Here is a 16,140-nt window from a genome sequence, read left to right as displayed (position 1 = left end):
TATCTAGATGCCTTATGAATTTCGTCCCATAACAGCTTACTGCCCTCCCTATCAAGGTTTGGGGGCCTATAAATCACACCCAAAATTAATTTTTCATGTCCCTCGAGAAACTGTAGACAAACAGATTCTGTGTTTGATGTTTCTAATCTTATATCATGTCTAAGACAACAATTTAAATTTTCTCTGACATACATCGCCACCCCACCACCCTTCCTGTTGACCCTGTCAGTGTGGAATAGTTTATAACCCTGTATGTTGCATTCAGAAGGCATTTCTCTATCTTTCAGGTTGAACCAGGTCTCTGTTATACCAATAATATCTATATTACCTACACTTGCAAGTAATCTTAGCTCATCTATCTTATTTGTTAGACTCCTACTATTTGTACAGTAAACCTTAAGGGAGCTAGTTACTTGTTGCTCTCTACTATCCCTCTTTGTTTGTTGATCAATTGATTTGCCATTACTAGTAACTTTATTTTGAATATTGTCTTTTAATCATATCCCTGAGGTATCCTGGTAATAACTGCTGTTTTTAACCCTAATGCTGCAGCCTGATTGTTTCTCACAAACACCCATACCTCTATAATCTATCAGTTTAAATTCCTAGACAAGTCATCAATTACCCTCTCAATTGAATTGGCTAATGCAACCACTCCATCCCCAGAGAGATGAACCCCATCCCTTGCATACATATCAAGTTTGTCAAAGAATAGGTCCCAGTATCAATGAATGGGATTGCAAGTTCCTTGCAGTACCTGTCTAGCCAGCAATTTATACCAATTGCCCTAGACATCCATTCATTGCCCACTCCCTTTCTAGGCAAGATGCTACATGTGACTGGGATCCCTCCCTTAGACCTAACTACTTCTATGGCTGACCTGTACTTATCCAGCAGCTCCTCTCTCCTGCCCTTCCCAATGTCATTACCCCAAGCACTAAGACAGATAATGGGCTTGATCCCATTACCTGCCATAATATTATCCAACCTGCTGACTATGTCACCAACACCAGCTCCAGGAAGACACACTCTCTGTCTGACCTTTCTGTCTCTGTTACAAAATGCACAGTCCATATATGTGAGGGAAAAGTTCAATAGATAGGAGTAGAGATAAAGTAACGATAGTTTCATTGCCAGCTACTAGTTAAGGTAGGGTGAGTCACGCTCCCGTTTTTCCCACCTTTTCTTCCCCACCCCTAAAGTGATAGTTTGGTTGCCGGCTGCTTGTTAACGTAGGCTCAGTCTAGCTCCTGCTATCCCTTCCCCTCCCTCTTCCCCCCCCCCTCGAAAGGTGACGTGTGGGGCTCTGGTCAAACAGTAAATCACTCGACTCACAGCTCCCAACACTACTGTAAGTACATGCCTGCCTTGTATTCTAGTGGATTTATTGGTTAAAAGCTTCACTTTTGACCAATAATAAACTTAGTCCTTTCAGCCTTGCTCTATGTTGACTGTTGTAATAATCACCAAGTCTTTTGAGTAATGTACACTGCCATGGAGAGTGATTATTTAAGCAGTGGGTAACCTGTCTATCTTTCCAGCTTGGATGTCAGAGAGGGTCACCTGGCAATCAACGAGCAGAAAAGGAGAAGGACTAACGTCCAGAGACTTCCCCATTTTGCATTTAAGTACCTGTGCACCTGTATGAAATTGCAGGACGTAACCCCACATCATTGCAGCGGTAAAGAACCTGCTTTCCTGTCATCGGGATACTACTCACTGGTATACTGTGAAGAACTAGCCAGTGGATGGTCACCAACACCTGCGACCCCCCCCCCTATCATCAGCAACGGCTACGATTTCAACAACAGTGTCACCAACACCAGACACCCCAGTAGATATTAGCGTTGAGTTCAAATGTTATTTTATTCATTTAATTTTTCATTTTTCTTTCAAATAGGATATACCTTTCATGTTTTATTGTTTTATGTTTGATTTAATAAATAATAAAGTGTTTATCTTTGTGAATTATTATTTCTTTTTCTATTCATTAATTTTCCTGAGGAGGAGCCAGCCTGAGTAATACTGACTGAAGTTGTTACAGGGCTGAGTAAGCCTTCACAATATATTTTACCTGAGATTCTCCTACTATTAAAATATTCTTACCTTGATTAGCAGGGGAATCAGTGGTACCTTCAACCTCACTAACCACTGAAGTACACTCATCTTGGAGAACAGAGAATCGATTTTCTACCTTCAAATCTTCTCTATTAACTCTCCTCATCTTCCTTCTTCCTGAACTGTGAACCACTTGCCACTTAGAGCGGCTGCCACTATCACTGCTGGTGACCATTCCTTCCTTACCAGCTAAATCCTTCTCACACTCGCTCCCAAACTCATCTATGCGAAGCTTCAGCTTCCTATTTTCCTCCTGAAGAAGTAGAATCTCCTTCTTCAACACTTGAACCTCAGATTCTAAAACACTACAACAAGCCATGGTGCTTGGTAACAGCCCACGCTAACTCCCAAGAGCATAGGCAGGTAGGACCGCAGGTGACCACTGACCTCAGCGTACTGACCACTGACCTCAGCATACTCTGACCACTGACCTCAGCGTACTGACCACTGACCTCAGCGTCCTAGAGTCCAGACTGAATCCGTTTTCTTTGTGGACTTAGTCCTCCTCAGGAACTTGTAGTCTCATCCTCCTCCCTTGTCTTTACTTATAAATGAGCTGAGGAAAGTAATAACAGATCTTAGCTTGTAAATATAGGTAGGAATTCTTAACATAACCTTGTATAAACTTTTATGTATGAGAGAGAGAGAGAGAGAGAGAAGAGAGAGAGAGAGAGAGAGAGAGAGAGAGAGAGAGAGAGAGAGAGAGAGGAAAATGTGTATCAGTCTGAGCGGTGAGACGGTCCTTTGTACAATAAACCAAACATACGTGTGAAGCCTGGAGAAAGCTGGCCACACAGCCGCTGTCCTTGCACTTCCAGGTAGTCAAACATACAGCTGCCGTCCTCCACGATGAATGTCTCCACCAGCAGCTGCACCCCACAGTGGCTGGGTTGTCCCCGCACCACCGTGAACTGACACTCCAGGTTGTGCGAGTACTGCCCAGGGTAACCCGGCGACTTTATCACGAAGGTATCACCCTCAACACGTCTGTGGGGCAAACATTAACTGATAAATAAATGCTTTCAAACGAGAGAAGGTACACATATACAGTATCTACTGCATACAAAACCACTAAAAATAACTAGATTATTGCTAATTGGAAGGCTGAATACGTAATAAATGCATTGTTCTTGGTTAACGAAAAATCAGAGTATTACACGACCCCATAGGTAACAAAATGACATCATAACCACTCAAGCGTTGTCTACTTTCTTTCTCACCCTCTCTCTCTCTCTCTCTCTCTCTCTCTCTCTCTCTGTTCTAGCATCGTTCAAGAGACGTCGATGTTGCTGTGGTGGTCTCGCCTGTTCACTTCCTAAACATTAATTACCGAGTAAATAATTTTGCCATTCTTGTTGGCTGGTTCATAAAAATAATATTTTATAGTTAACTCAACTCTACCAGAGAATACCAACAGAGTGACTAATAAGATACCTCACTTAACAGACGGAGGATAGAGTTTACAATATTCTTTGAACTGAATGTACTAGGTATAAAAAATAACACGGAAAAGACCTAAACTAAGAACATCTATTTGGCAGATACCTTCAGAGAAAAACAAAGAACACCTACAGAGAACACCTATATAAAACACCTGCAAAGAATATCTACAGAGAACACCTACAGAGAACACCTATAGAAAACACCTACAGAGAATATATATAGAAAACACCTACTTAGAAAGCCTAAAAAGAACATCTATAGAGACAACCTACAAAGAACATCTACAGAGAACACCTGTAGAAGACACCTACAGAGAATACCTATAGAAAATGCCTACAGAGAACACCTATAAAAAACACCTACAGAGAACACCTATAGAAAACACCTACTTAGAAAACCAAAGAACATCTACAGTGAAAACCTACAAAGAACATCTACAGAGAACACCTACAAAGAACATCTACAGAGAACACCTACAAAGAACATCTACAGAGAACACCTACAAAGAGCATCTACAGAGAACACCTACAAAGAACATCTACAGAGAACACCTACATAGAAAACCTAAAAAGAACATCTAGAGAGCACCTATAGAGAACACTTACAGAAAACCGCTACAGAGAAATCCTATAGAAGCACTTACAGAGAACACCTACAGAGAGGATCTACAGATAACACCTACAAAGAACATCTACAGATAACACCTACAAAGAACATCTACAGAGAACACCTACAGAGAAATCCTATAGAAAACATCTACAGAGAACATCTTCAGAGAACACCTACAGAGAAGATCTACAGAGAAGACCTACAAAGAACATCTACAGAGAACACCTACATAAAACACCAACAAAGAGCGCCTATAGAAAGCATTCACAAAAAACACCTACAGAAAACTCCCACAGGGAACATCTAAAGAGAACACTTACATAAAACACCTACAGAGAACGCTTACATAAAATACCTACATAAAACACCTGAAGATGGGGTTTATCTCTCTGGGGCTGGAGTGGTTGCATTAGCCAGTTCGATTGAGGGAGTCACTGATGACTTGTCTAGGACTTTAAACTGATAGATTATAGAGTTATGGGTGTTTGTGGGAAACAATCAGGCTGCAGCATTATGGGTGGAAACAGCATACATTAGCAGGATACCCCAGGGATATGTTTAAAAGACAATATTCAAATTAAAGTTGCTAGTAAAGGCAAAGCAATTGATCAGCAAACAAAGAGAGACAGTAGAGGGCAACAAGTGACAAGCTCCCTTAAGGTTTACTATGCAAATAGGAGTTTAAGAAATATGATAGATGAGCTAAGATTAGTGGAAGTGCAGGTAATATAGATGTTATTGCTATAACAGAGACCTCGTTCAACTTGAAAGATAGAGAAATGTCTTCTGAATGCAACATACAGGGTTATAAACTATTCCACACTGATAGGGTCAACAGGAAGGGTGGTGGAGTGGCGATGTATGTCAGAGATAATTTAAATTGTTGTGTTAGACGTGACACAAGAATAGAAAATCAGACACAGAATCTGTTTGGCTACAGTTTCTCGAGGGGCATGAAAAATTAGTTTTGGGTGTGATTTATAGGTCCCCTAACCTTGATACAGAGTACAGTAAGCTGTTATGGGACGAAATTCATAAGGCATCTAGATATGAAAATGTTGTGTTAATGGGAGATTTTAACTTTAGACAAATTGATTAGAACAATGTGACAAGAAATCTTGAGTCTAGTGACTTTCTTGATAAGGTTCAGGATTGCTTATTAAAACAGTTTGTGACAGAACCAAGTAGAGGAAACAATCTGCTTGACTTGGTTCTTGCCAACAAAGATTCACTAATTAATAATCTTGAGGCTAATGATGAGCTTGGGGAAAATGATTACAAATCACTTAATTTCAATATATTGTGGAATTACCCAGTAAACTGCAATCAAGTCTCTGTCCCAGGCTTCCGCTTGGCCGATTTCATGGGACTGAGAAATTACCTGGGTGGGCTAAATTGGGATGACCTGACTATGGGTCAGGTTATCCCAATTTAACCCACCCAGGTAGTGTTGATTGCCAATATGACGTTTTGCAGAGCATAGTTTAGGCTGCCCAGACAACTTTTGTTCTGAGTAGGGAAATTAGATATAACAAAAATGATCCCAAATGGATGAACAATAGATTAAAATTCTCACTGGTCAAATGAGAGGCATATTTAGGACTATCTAAAGAGGGAAAGGGCAGTTTAGAAACTAATATATTCAATTAAAGAGAAAATAAAAAAAGGAATAAGAAAAGAAAATAGGGATTATGAGGCTAAGGTCGCAAGGGAGTCGAAAACTAACCCAAAAGAGTTCTTTCAGGTATGCAGAAGTAAGATTAGGGACAAGATAGGCCCACTTAAGAGTAACTCAGGTCAGATCACTCTCAGTGCCAAGGATATGTGTAAAATTATCAATACATTACTTACTTCCTCTCAGTTTTTAATCAGGAAGATACTAGCGAAGTTCCAGAAATAATAAATTAAGTAGAACAGGACGATAATAAACTATACATGATTGGGGTAACTAGTGACATCATCCTCAGACAAATAGAGAAATTAAAACCTAACAAATCCCAAGGCCCTGATGAATTGTTTGCAAGGTATTTAAAGGGATGTAAAGAGGAACTTGGCAAACCTTTGGCTAATCTTTCCAACATATCACTACAAACTCCTCAAACACTAAACTGTTGGAGGAGGTAGGTCATGGTAATGAATATGATATTGTGTATATGGACTTCAGTAAGACTTTCGATAGAGTTCCACATCAGAGACTATTGAGGAAACTTAAGGCACAGGGAGTAGGAAGAGAATTTTTTTCATGGGTAGAGGCATGATTGACAAATAGGCAGCAGAGAGTTTGCATAAATGAAGAGAAATCAGAATGTGGTCACGTCACAAGTGGTGTTTTGCAGGGGTCAGTGTTGGGCCCCTTGTTGTTCACAATTTACATAAACGACATAGATGAGGGAATAAATAGCGACATAAGCAAATTTTCTGATGACACCAAAATAGGCCGTCCAATTCATTCTAATGATGACATTAGTGCACTCCAGGAAGATTTGAATAGACTGATGCAATGGTCGGAGACGTGGCAGATGCAGTGTAATAAAGACAAATGCAAAGTTCTAAATGTTGAACCGGACAATAACCATGCCACATGTAAATTGAATAATGTAGATCTTAATACTTCTGATTGCGAAAAGGATTTAGGAGTTCTGGTTAGCAATAATTTGAAACCAAAACAACCGTGCACAAGTGTTTTCAATAAAGCTAACAGAATCCTTGGCTTCATATCAAAAAGTATAAATAATAGAAGTCCTCAGGCTGTTTTTTCAACTCTATATATCCTTGGTTAGGCTTCATTTAGACTATGCTGCACAGTTTTGGTCACCGTATTACAGAATGGATATAAATGCTCTGGAAAACGTTCAGAGGAGGATGACAAAGTTGATCCCATGTATCAGAAATCTTCCCTATGAGGATAGACTGAGGGCCCTGAATCTGCATTCTCTAGAAAGGCGTAGAATTAGGGGGGATATGATTGAGGTGTATAAATGAAAAACAGGAATAAATAAAGGGGATGTAAACAGCGTGGTAAAAATTTCCAGCCAAGACAGGACTCGCAGCAATGGTTTGAAGTTGGAAAAGTTCAGATTCAGGAAGGATATAGGAAAGCACTGGTTTGGTAATAGAGTTGTAGATGAGTGGAACAAACTCCCGAGTACTGTCATATAAGTTAAGACCTTGTGTAGTTTTAAAAATAGGTTGGATAAATATATGAGTGGGTGTGGGTGGGTGTGAGTTGGACCTGCCTAGCTTGTGCTACTAGGTCTTATGCCATGTTCCTTCCTTAAGTGGAAGTGGCCTGACCAGGTGGGTCATTGGTCTAACCATGGAAGTGACATTGGCCTGCCTCGCATGGGTCAGTAGGCCTGCTGCAGTGTTTCTTCTTTCTTATGTTCTTTTGCTCTTATAAAACTCCTACATAAAACACTTACAGAGAACACCTACAGAGAACACGTACGTGAAACACCTACATAAACGCCTACAGAGGACACCGACGTGAAATACCTACATAAAACAACTACATAAAACACCTACATAAAACACGTACAGAGAAAACCCTCAACAATGGTTAATGTTTTCCACAACGTCAATATTCCAACACTTCCGTTTTTTTTTTTCAAACTAAATTTTTTTATCTACAAATAGATTAAGTTAATCAGTGCTAGGTTGAGTCGGGTAATGCTGGGCTATATTCAGTCAGGTTAGGTAAGATTGGGTTAGGCTCAGCAGGTTAGGTAAGATTGGGTTAGGCTCAGCAGGTTAGGTAAGATTGGGCTAGTTTCAGTCAGTTTAGGTAAGGTTTGGTTAAATTCAGTCAGGTTACCTAGAGGGGCTTCGGGAGTAAATGCCCTGCGACACGGTTCGTGATCAGGCCTCGTGGTGGATCAGGGCCTGATCAACCAGGCCGACTTATGAACCACAGTCCAGTTGGTCAGGTACTGACTTTAGTCGCTTGTCCAGCTCCTTCTTGAAGACAGCCAGGAGTCTATTGGTAATCCCCCTTATATATGCTGGGAGACACTTAAACGGTGTTGGGCCCTTGACATTTATTGTGTTGTCTCCTAGTATACTGGTGGCGCCCCTGCATCTTCTGCCGAATCGTTTGCTTTCATAGGAAGTGTTTTTCTTGTGCAGATTTGGGATTTTCTAAGTGTATATTATTATGTATCTTTCTCGCCTGCTTTTCAGAGAGTAGAAATCGAGGGACTTAAAACATTTCCAGTAATTTAGATATTTTATCATAACTGTACGTGCCGCGAAAGTTCTCCATATATTCTCAAGGTCTACAATTTCACCTGCCTTGAGAAGGACCGTTAGTGTATAGCAATATTCCAGCCAAGAGAGAAGAAGGATTTTGAAGGGAATCATCATGGGCTTGGCATCTCTAGTTTTGAAAATTCTCATTATCCATCTTCTCTTTTTCCTAGCAGATGCGGTAAATACATTGCTGTGATCTTTGAAAGTGAGATTCTCTGACATTATCACACCCTGGTCCTTCACATTAGTTTTTCACTCTATTGTGTGGTTGGAATTTTGCTTTATACTCCGATACAGTTTTAATTTCCTCGAGTTTTCCATACCGGAATAATTTAAATTTGTCTTCATTAAATTTCATATTGTTTTCTGCGGCCCATTTAAAACTTTAGTTGATGTCCGCTTGGAGATTTGCAGTGTCTAAGATGGATGATACTGTCATTTAAATTCGATTGTCATCCGCAAAAGGTGGACACGGTGCTGTGGCTTATATCGCTGTCTATGGCAAATATGAGGATGAGGAACAAGATGGGAGCGAGTACTGTATCTTGTGGAACAGAGCTTTCACTGCAGCCGCCTCTGACTTTACTCTGTTTACTATTACTGTATGTGCTTCATTTATTAGGAAGTTATAAATCCTTCTACCCACTTTTCCTCCTATTCCTTTACCACACATTTTGTTTGTTATTACACCATGATCGCACTTGTCGAAGGCTTTCGCCAAGTCTGCATTTTACTTTTCCTCCAGAGCATTGAAGACCATGACATAGTGGTCCAGTGGTTGGGATAGGCAGGAGCGACCTGTTCTAAACCCATGCTGCTCTGAGTTGTGCAACTGATGGGTATCTATGTGGGTGGTGATCTTGCTTCTTAGAACTCTTATGATGTGGGACGTTAGTGCTATCGGTCTGTAATTCTTTGCAATTGCTTTACTGCCACTTTTGTGGAGTAGGGTTATGTCTTGTTTTTAGTGAGTGGCGGATGACCCCTGTGTCCATGCTTCCTCTCCACAGAATCTTTAAGGCATGTGAAAAGGGTTTCTTGCAATTTTTGATGAGCACGGAGTTCCACGAGTCTGGGCCTGGGGCAGAATGCTTTTTCAAAGTCTTGTGTTAGGATTTCAGAAATTTTCGAATTGACCAAATTTTGAATGTCGCTCGACCCTTAGTCAGATTAACGGCTAATTAAACGCTGAGTCATAATGGGACTTCAGTATCTTACTCATTGTTGCTATCTGTGTAAGTCCCATCCTGTTTAAGCAGGAGTCCAATACCGAATGTTGTTTATGCACTAGATTTGGCATATGAAATATTTTTTTTTTTTAATTTCATTTCATTTTTTTTTCAGTGTTTCTTGTTTCCTATATGATTTCTTAAGCTTAAGTTCGTATATATTTGCTATTTCTCTGACCAGTGCCTCATTTCATATTTCAGATATACCGGCCCCTTTTAGCAGCTCTGTGATTCGTCATCTTTGCCTGTATAGGGAGCGTCTCTTTCTAGTTTACATCTTCTCTTCTTTTTTCTTAAAGGAAAGTGCCTTGAGCAGACCTCAAGTGCCACAGTTAATTCTTTCTAGCCAAAGGTTCGGATCCATGTTGTTTTGAATATCTTCCCAGTTTGTGTCATTGAGGATATGGTTAATTTGATCCCACTGTATGATTCTGGTAATGAAATTAAATTTGGTGAAGGCACCCTCATAACTGATCTTCTTATGCATGTCAGGAGTCTTGCGCATACATGTCTGTACCTCTGTTATGTTATGATCTTAGTGTATTGTTATAGTATTTCGTATCAAGTCATTATTAATAGTGAAGAAGAGATGCAGTGTATTTTCTAGTCTTCTTGGCTCCACTATTTGCTGGCTTAAGGTGAATTTGTTGCAGAGGTTTAATAGGTCATGATGTGTGAATTTTCATCTGAGCTGCCTCCTGGGGTTATCTCTGCTGAAACATTATTTGCTACATTCCTCCATCTTAGGTGTCTTAATTTGAAATCACCCAACAGCAAGATGTTTAGAGCAGGAGTTGTGAGATTTTCCAGACAGTAGTCAATTCTCAAAATTTGTTTCTGGAATTGTTGAGAAGTTGCTTCAGGAGGCTTGTATACAAGCACAATGACATGGTTTTGTTGTCAAGCTTTACTACTAAAGTTTCAACTACAACATTTGTGATGTTTAGTAATTCTGTGATATACTGACCCACCCCTCTGCCCCTTACTGCTTGTTGTTGTTTTTTTTATGGCATCTGAATATGTTATAATTTTGGATCCATATTTCCTTGTCAAAGTGATTCTTTATGTAGGTCTCTGTGTAAGACGCAAATATTGCATTTGACTCTGTGAGCAGCCCACAGATGAAAGGTATTTTGTTGTTTGCTGATGGTTTTAGATCTAACCCTGTATATTTGCCAAGATAAATGTTGTCGTATTGATGGTATGTAGGGGTCTTTGTTTGCGGGCACTAATATCTGTTGCTCTGGAGCAGAGGTTACTGACTGTGCCTCCACTTTAGTAGTGATGCGATGTGTTGTATTTCTGTCATTTCCTGCCAGTTTCTTTTTCTCCCTTGCACTAAAAAATCTCTGTCTCTGGAGTGGTTGTAAATACCTTGGTTCATTTCTCAAGATCTGTGTGATCTGTACCTTCTTGTCCCTTCTGAATGGTATGCCCGACAGTGTGTGTTGTACCATTTTCTTTCATGGACCGAATTTCACTACTTTGGTCATGTGGTCGCGGCATTTTTTTGAGGATGGTTACGATTGCGCATCCCACTTGTTTTCCCAGATATTCCATTCCTACAGATATCCAAGGCATAGAATTTACATAGATGTGACTTCTGTTTGCCAAGATTTCTTGTGATCAGGTTCCCTACTGCAATTTTTACTGGCCCATCACTATCTGCAGTACCAGTACCAGCATCAGTGCCACCACAAGTTATATCTGGTGGAGTATCAACACCCTTCACCAAAGTATGGTCCATTTTTTCTCAATCTCCTGTGGTATTTCTGTTTTGTATTTCTGCATCTTTTATGTCTTGGTCATTTCCTCCTACTACAGTACTAGCACCATTATCTCCATTTGGTGCACTGTCTTGCATTTCTATATCTTCACAGGTATTTTCTTCCAAGACAGCACCAGGGGTGACAGCTCCAGCTAACCCATTCCCTTTACTTTCCCAACTGTCATACAGGTCTGTGAAATTTTCCAAAAAGAATATTTTTTTTATTGGTGTTTGTCTTTCAGAATAAATTAGATTTGTTCTCATTTCCTCATGTCGCTTTGGCAGACCCAGAAACATTTTCCTGTTTTAGTATCATTTGTAGTATATTGGTGTATATTTGCACAAGAGCCATGACTCAGTTTTTTTTTTTCAGAAATTACATGTTACCAAAGCGACATCTCACTTGGTAATAGAGCCACAGCTGACACAGGTAGTTTTTTCAATGTTGGAAAGCTGGTGTAAAAGCCTACTAAAAAAGGTAGTTTGATATGGAAAGTTTACTGGCAAACATTTACTGGTAAAAGTGTTAATGAACTGGTGACTGCTGGCAGCTCTTGTACACCCTAGGTGCTTTGGGGCTCGTATATCGGTATGATTAGGTAAGGTTGGGCTAGGTTTAGTCAGGTTAGGGTAAGCTGGGCTAGGTTCAGTCAGATTAAGTGAGGTTGGGCTAGGTTCAGTCAGAGTAGGTGAGGTTGGGCTAGGTTCAGTCAGATTAGGTGAGGGTGGGTTAGGTTCAGCCAGATTAGGTGAGGTTGGGCTAGGTTCAGTCAGATTAGGTGAGGCTGGGCTAGGTTCAGTTAGATTAGGTAATATTGGGCTAGGTTCACTCAGGATAGGCAATTGTGAACTAGATTCAGTTATGTAAGGTAAGACTGGGCTAGATTCGTTCAATTTAGGTAAAGCTGGGTTAGGTTCAGTCAGATTAAGTTAGGTTGGGCTAGGTTCAGTCTTAATAGGCAAGGTTGAGCAAGGTTCAGTTTTTTTAGGCAAGCATGGGCAAGGTTCAGTCAGTTCAGGCAAGGCTGGGGCTGGGCCAAGTTAGGAAAGGATGGGCAAAGTTCAGTCAGGTTAGACAAGAGTGGGTAAGGTTCAGTCAGGTTAGGCAGGTTAGGTTATTTGTGTATTGCGTAAGGATGTGAAAGGTTCGGTCAGATTAGGTAATAATGGGTAAAGATCAGTCAGGTTAGGTTAGATGAACAACTACAGAGAGAACACATAGAACATATACAAAGAGAACCTCTGTATTTAAAATGCCTTCAATGAGAATATTTCAGGAGAGATCACTTGCAGAGAGACTGCACAGAGAGAAAACTCCTAAAGAGTACACATACAGAAAGAACACAGAAAGAAAAAACCATCTGCACAGAGAGTACCTATGGAGAACTTACCTGTCGCAGGATACCGAGGAGGTAAGGGGAGCACCTAGGGTCCTGGGCAAGCGGCAGGTTTTCTCCTGGCGGCCATGCAAGAGGAAGCCAGACGCCCCGTGGCCGCTGCTACTACGGAACTCCACCATCATGAGTGACGACGGGAAGAGGAAGGTGGCTATAAGGAAAAAAGGGACTATATCTATATATATATATATATATATATATATATATATATATATATATATATATATATGTCGTGACGAATACGTAAAACTGGTCAATTAGCAAGAACTCATTTAAAATTAAGTCCTTTCTAAAATTTTCTTTTATACGTTTAAAGATATATTTTTTCATTAATGTTGATGTAAAAATTTATAATTTTGCACCAGAAGGAACTTAGAACACTTACCTAACCTTATTATAACAAGCGCAATTTATTTTATCCTAACCCAACAAAATATATTTTAGATTTGTTTACAATAATTTAATACTAAACAAACACAATGAAATATATTTTTTTCGTTAGGTTCAGAAAGATTTTGGCAAAATTATTGCATACACAAATTTTCACTTGTCCTATATGGCAAGATGAGCGTTGCTATTTAAGCCAATATCGCAAGTTCTGCCTATTCGGCACGACATATATATATATATATATATATATATATATATATATATATATATATATATATATATATATATATATATATATATATATATATATATATATATATATATATATATATATATATATATATATATATATATATATATATATATATATATATATATATATATATATATATATATATATATATATGTATATCACACTGGCCGATTCCCACCAAGGCAGGGTGGCCCGAAAAAGAAAAACTTTCACCATCATTCACTCCATCACTGTCTTGCCAGAAGGGTGCTTTACACTACAGTTTTTAAACTGCAACATTAACACCCCTCCTTCAGAATGCAGGCACTGTACTTCCCATCTCCAGGACTCAAGTCCGGCCTGCCGGTTTCCCTGAATCCCTTCATAAATGTTACTTTGCTCACACTCCAACAGCACGTCAAGTATTAAAAACCATTTGTCTCCATTCACTCCTATCAAACACGCTCACGCATACCTGCTGGAAGTCCAAGCCCCTTGCACACAAAACCTCCTTTACCCCCTCTCTCCAACCTTTCCTAGGCCGACTCCTACCCCGCCTTCCTTCCACTACAGACTGATACACTCTTGAAGTCATTCTGTTTCGCTCCATTCTCTCTACATGTCCGAACCACCTCAACAACCCTTCCTCAGCCCTCTGGACAACAGTTTTGGTAATCCCGCACCTCCTCCTAACTTCCAAACTACGAATTCTATGCATTATATTCACACCACACATTGCCCTCAGACATGACATCTCCACTGCCTCCAGCCTTCTCCTCGCTGCAACATTCATCACCAATGCTTCACACCCATATAAGAGCGTTGGTAAAACTATACTCTCATACATTCCCCTCTCTGCCTCCAAGGACAAAGTTCTTTGTCTCCACAGACTCCTAAGTGCACCACTCACTCTTTTCCCCTCATCAATTCTATGATTCACCTCATCTTTCATAGACCCATCCGCTGACACGTCCACTCCCAAATATCTGAATACATTCACCTCCTCCATACTTTCTCCCTCCAATCTGATATTCAATCTTTCATCACCTAATCTTTTTGTTATCCTCATAACCTTACTCTTTCCTGTATTCACCTTTAATTTTCTTCTTTTGCACACCCTACCAAATTCATCCACCAATCTCTGCAACTTCTCTTCAGAATCTCCCAAGAGCACAGTGTCATCAGCAAAGAGCAGCTGTGACAACTCCCACTTTGTGTGTGATTCTTTATCTTTTAAATATATATATATATATATATATATATATATATATATATATATATATATATATATATATATGTAAACACCGGCAGGCCAGACTTGAGTCTTGGAGATGGGAAGTACAGTGTCTATACACTGAAGGAGGGGTGTTAATGTTGCAGTTGACATGCCCATGCACTCTTCCCCAGGGCCAGACTCATGGAACTCCGTGTTCATCAAGAATTGCAAGAAGCCCCTATCACGAGCTTTCACCATCCTATGGAGAGGGAGCATGGACATGGGGGTCGTCCCACAGTTACTAAAAACAACAGACATAGCCCCATTCCGCAAAGGGGACAGTAAAGCAATAGCAAAGAACTACAGACCGATTGCACTAACATCCCATATCATAAAAATCTTTGAAAGGGTCCTAAGAAGCAAGATCGCTACCCATCTAGATACCCATCAATTATACAACCCAGGTCGCTCCTGTCTGATTCAGCTACTGGATCACTACGACAAGGTCCTAGATGTGCTACAAGACAAAAATAATGCAGATGTAATATATACAGACTTTTCAAAAACCTTCGACAAGTGTGACCATGACGTAATAGCGCACAAAATGCGTGCTAAAGGAATAACAGGAAAAGTTGGAAGATGGATTTATAATTTCCTCACAAACAGAACACAAAGAGTAGTAGCCAACAGAGTAAAGTCCGAGGCGGCTACGGTGAAAAGCTGTTCCACAAGACAAAGTACTCGCTCCCATCTTGTTTCTCATCCTCATATCTGACATAGACAAGGATGTCAGCCACAGCACCGTGTCTTCCTTTGCAGATGACACCCGAATCTGCATGACAGTGTCTTCCATTGCAGACACTGCAAGGCTCCAGGCGGACATCAACCAAATCTTTCAGTGGGCTGCAGAAAACTATGAAGTTCAACGATGAGAAATTTCGATTACTCCGATATGGTAAACATGAGGAAATTAAAACTTTATCAGAGTACAAAACAAATTCCGGTCACAAAATAGAGCGAAAAACCAACGTCAAAGCCCTGGGAGTGATCATGTCGGAGGATCTCACCCTCAAGGACCATAACATTGTATCAATCGCATCTGCTAGAAAAATGACAGGATGGATAATGAGAACCTTAAAAATTAGGGTTGCCAAGCCATGATGACACTCTTCAGGTCGCTTGTTCTATCTAGGCTGGAATATTGCTGCACACTAACAGCACCTTTCAAGGCAGGTGAAATTGCTGACCTAGAAAATGTACATAGAACCTTCACGGTGCGCATAACGGAGATAAAACACCTCAATTACTGGGAGCGCTTGAAGTTCCTGAACCTGTACTCCCTGGAATGCAGGCGGGAGAGATACATGATTATATACACCTGGAAAATCCTAGAGGGACTAGTACCGAACTTGCATACGAAAATCACTCACAACGAAAGCAAAAGACTCGGTAGACGATGCAACATCCCCCCAATGAAAAGCAGAGGTGTC

At 40.2% G+C, this 16,140-nt stretch overlaps 1 protein-coding gene across 1 annotated transcript in view; it reads right to left on the bottom strand.

Annotated features, from left to right (window-relative positions):
• Window positions 1-2,884: 2,884 nt before the first annotated feature.
• LOC128689026 (neuropilin-2-like) overlaps window positions 2,885-16,140 on the bottom strand; it is a gene marked incomplete at its 3' end in the record, with an annotated part of 77,503 nt that continues 64,247 nt past the window's right edge. Inside the window, exons 4-5 of the mRNA XM_070080539.1 lie at window positions 12,807-12,963; window positions 2,885-3,105 (exon numbers count right to left, since the gene is read on the bottom strand). Of these exons, the coding sequence (XP_069936640.1) occupies window positions 2,885-3,105; window positions 12,807-12,963 (378 nt within the window). The remainder of the gene's footprint in view (window positions 3,106-12,806; window positions 12,964-16,140) is intronic.

The sequence above is a fragment of the Cherax quadricarinatus genome, unplaced genomic scaffold, assembly GCF_038502225.1.
Source record: "Cherax quadricarinatus isolate ZL_2023a unplaced genomic scaffold, ASM3850222v1 Contig579, whole genome shotgun sequence".
NCBI classification, from domain to species: Eukaryota; Metazoa; Arthropoda; class Malacostraca; order Decapoda; family Parastacidae; genus Cherax; species Cherax quadricarinatus.
This window is presented reverse-complemented; position numbering and strand designations above follow the sequence as displayed.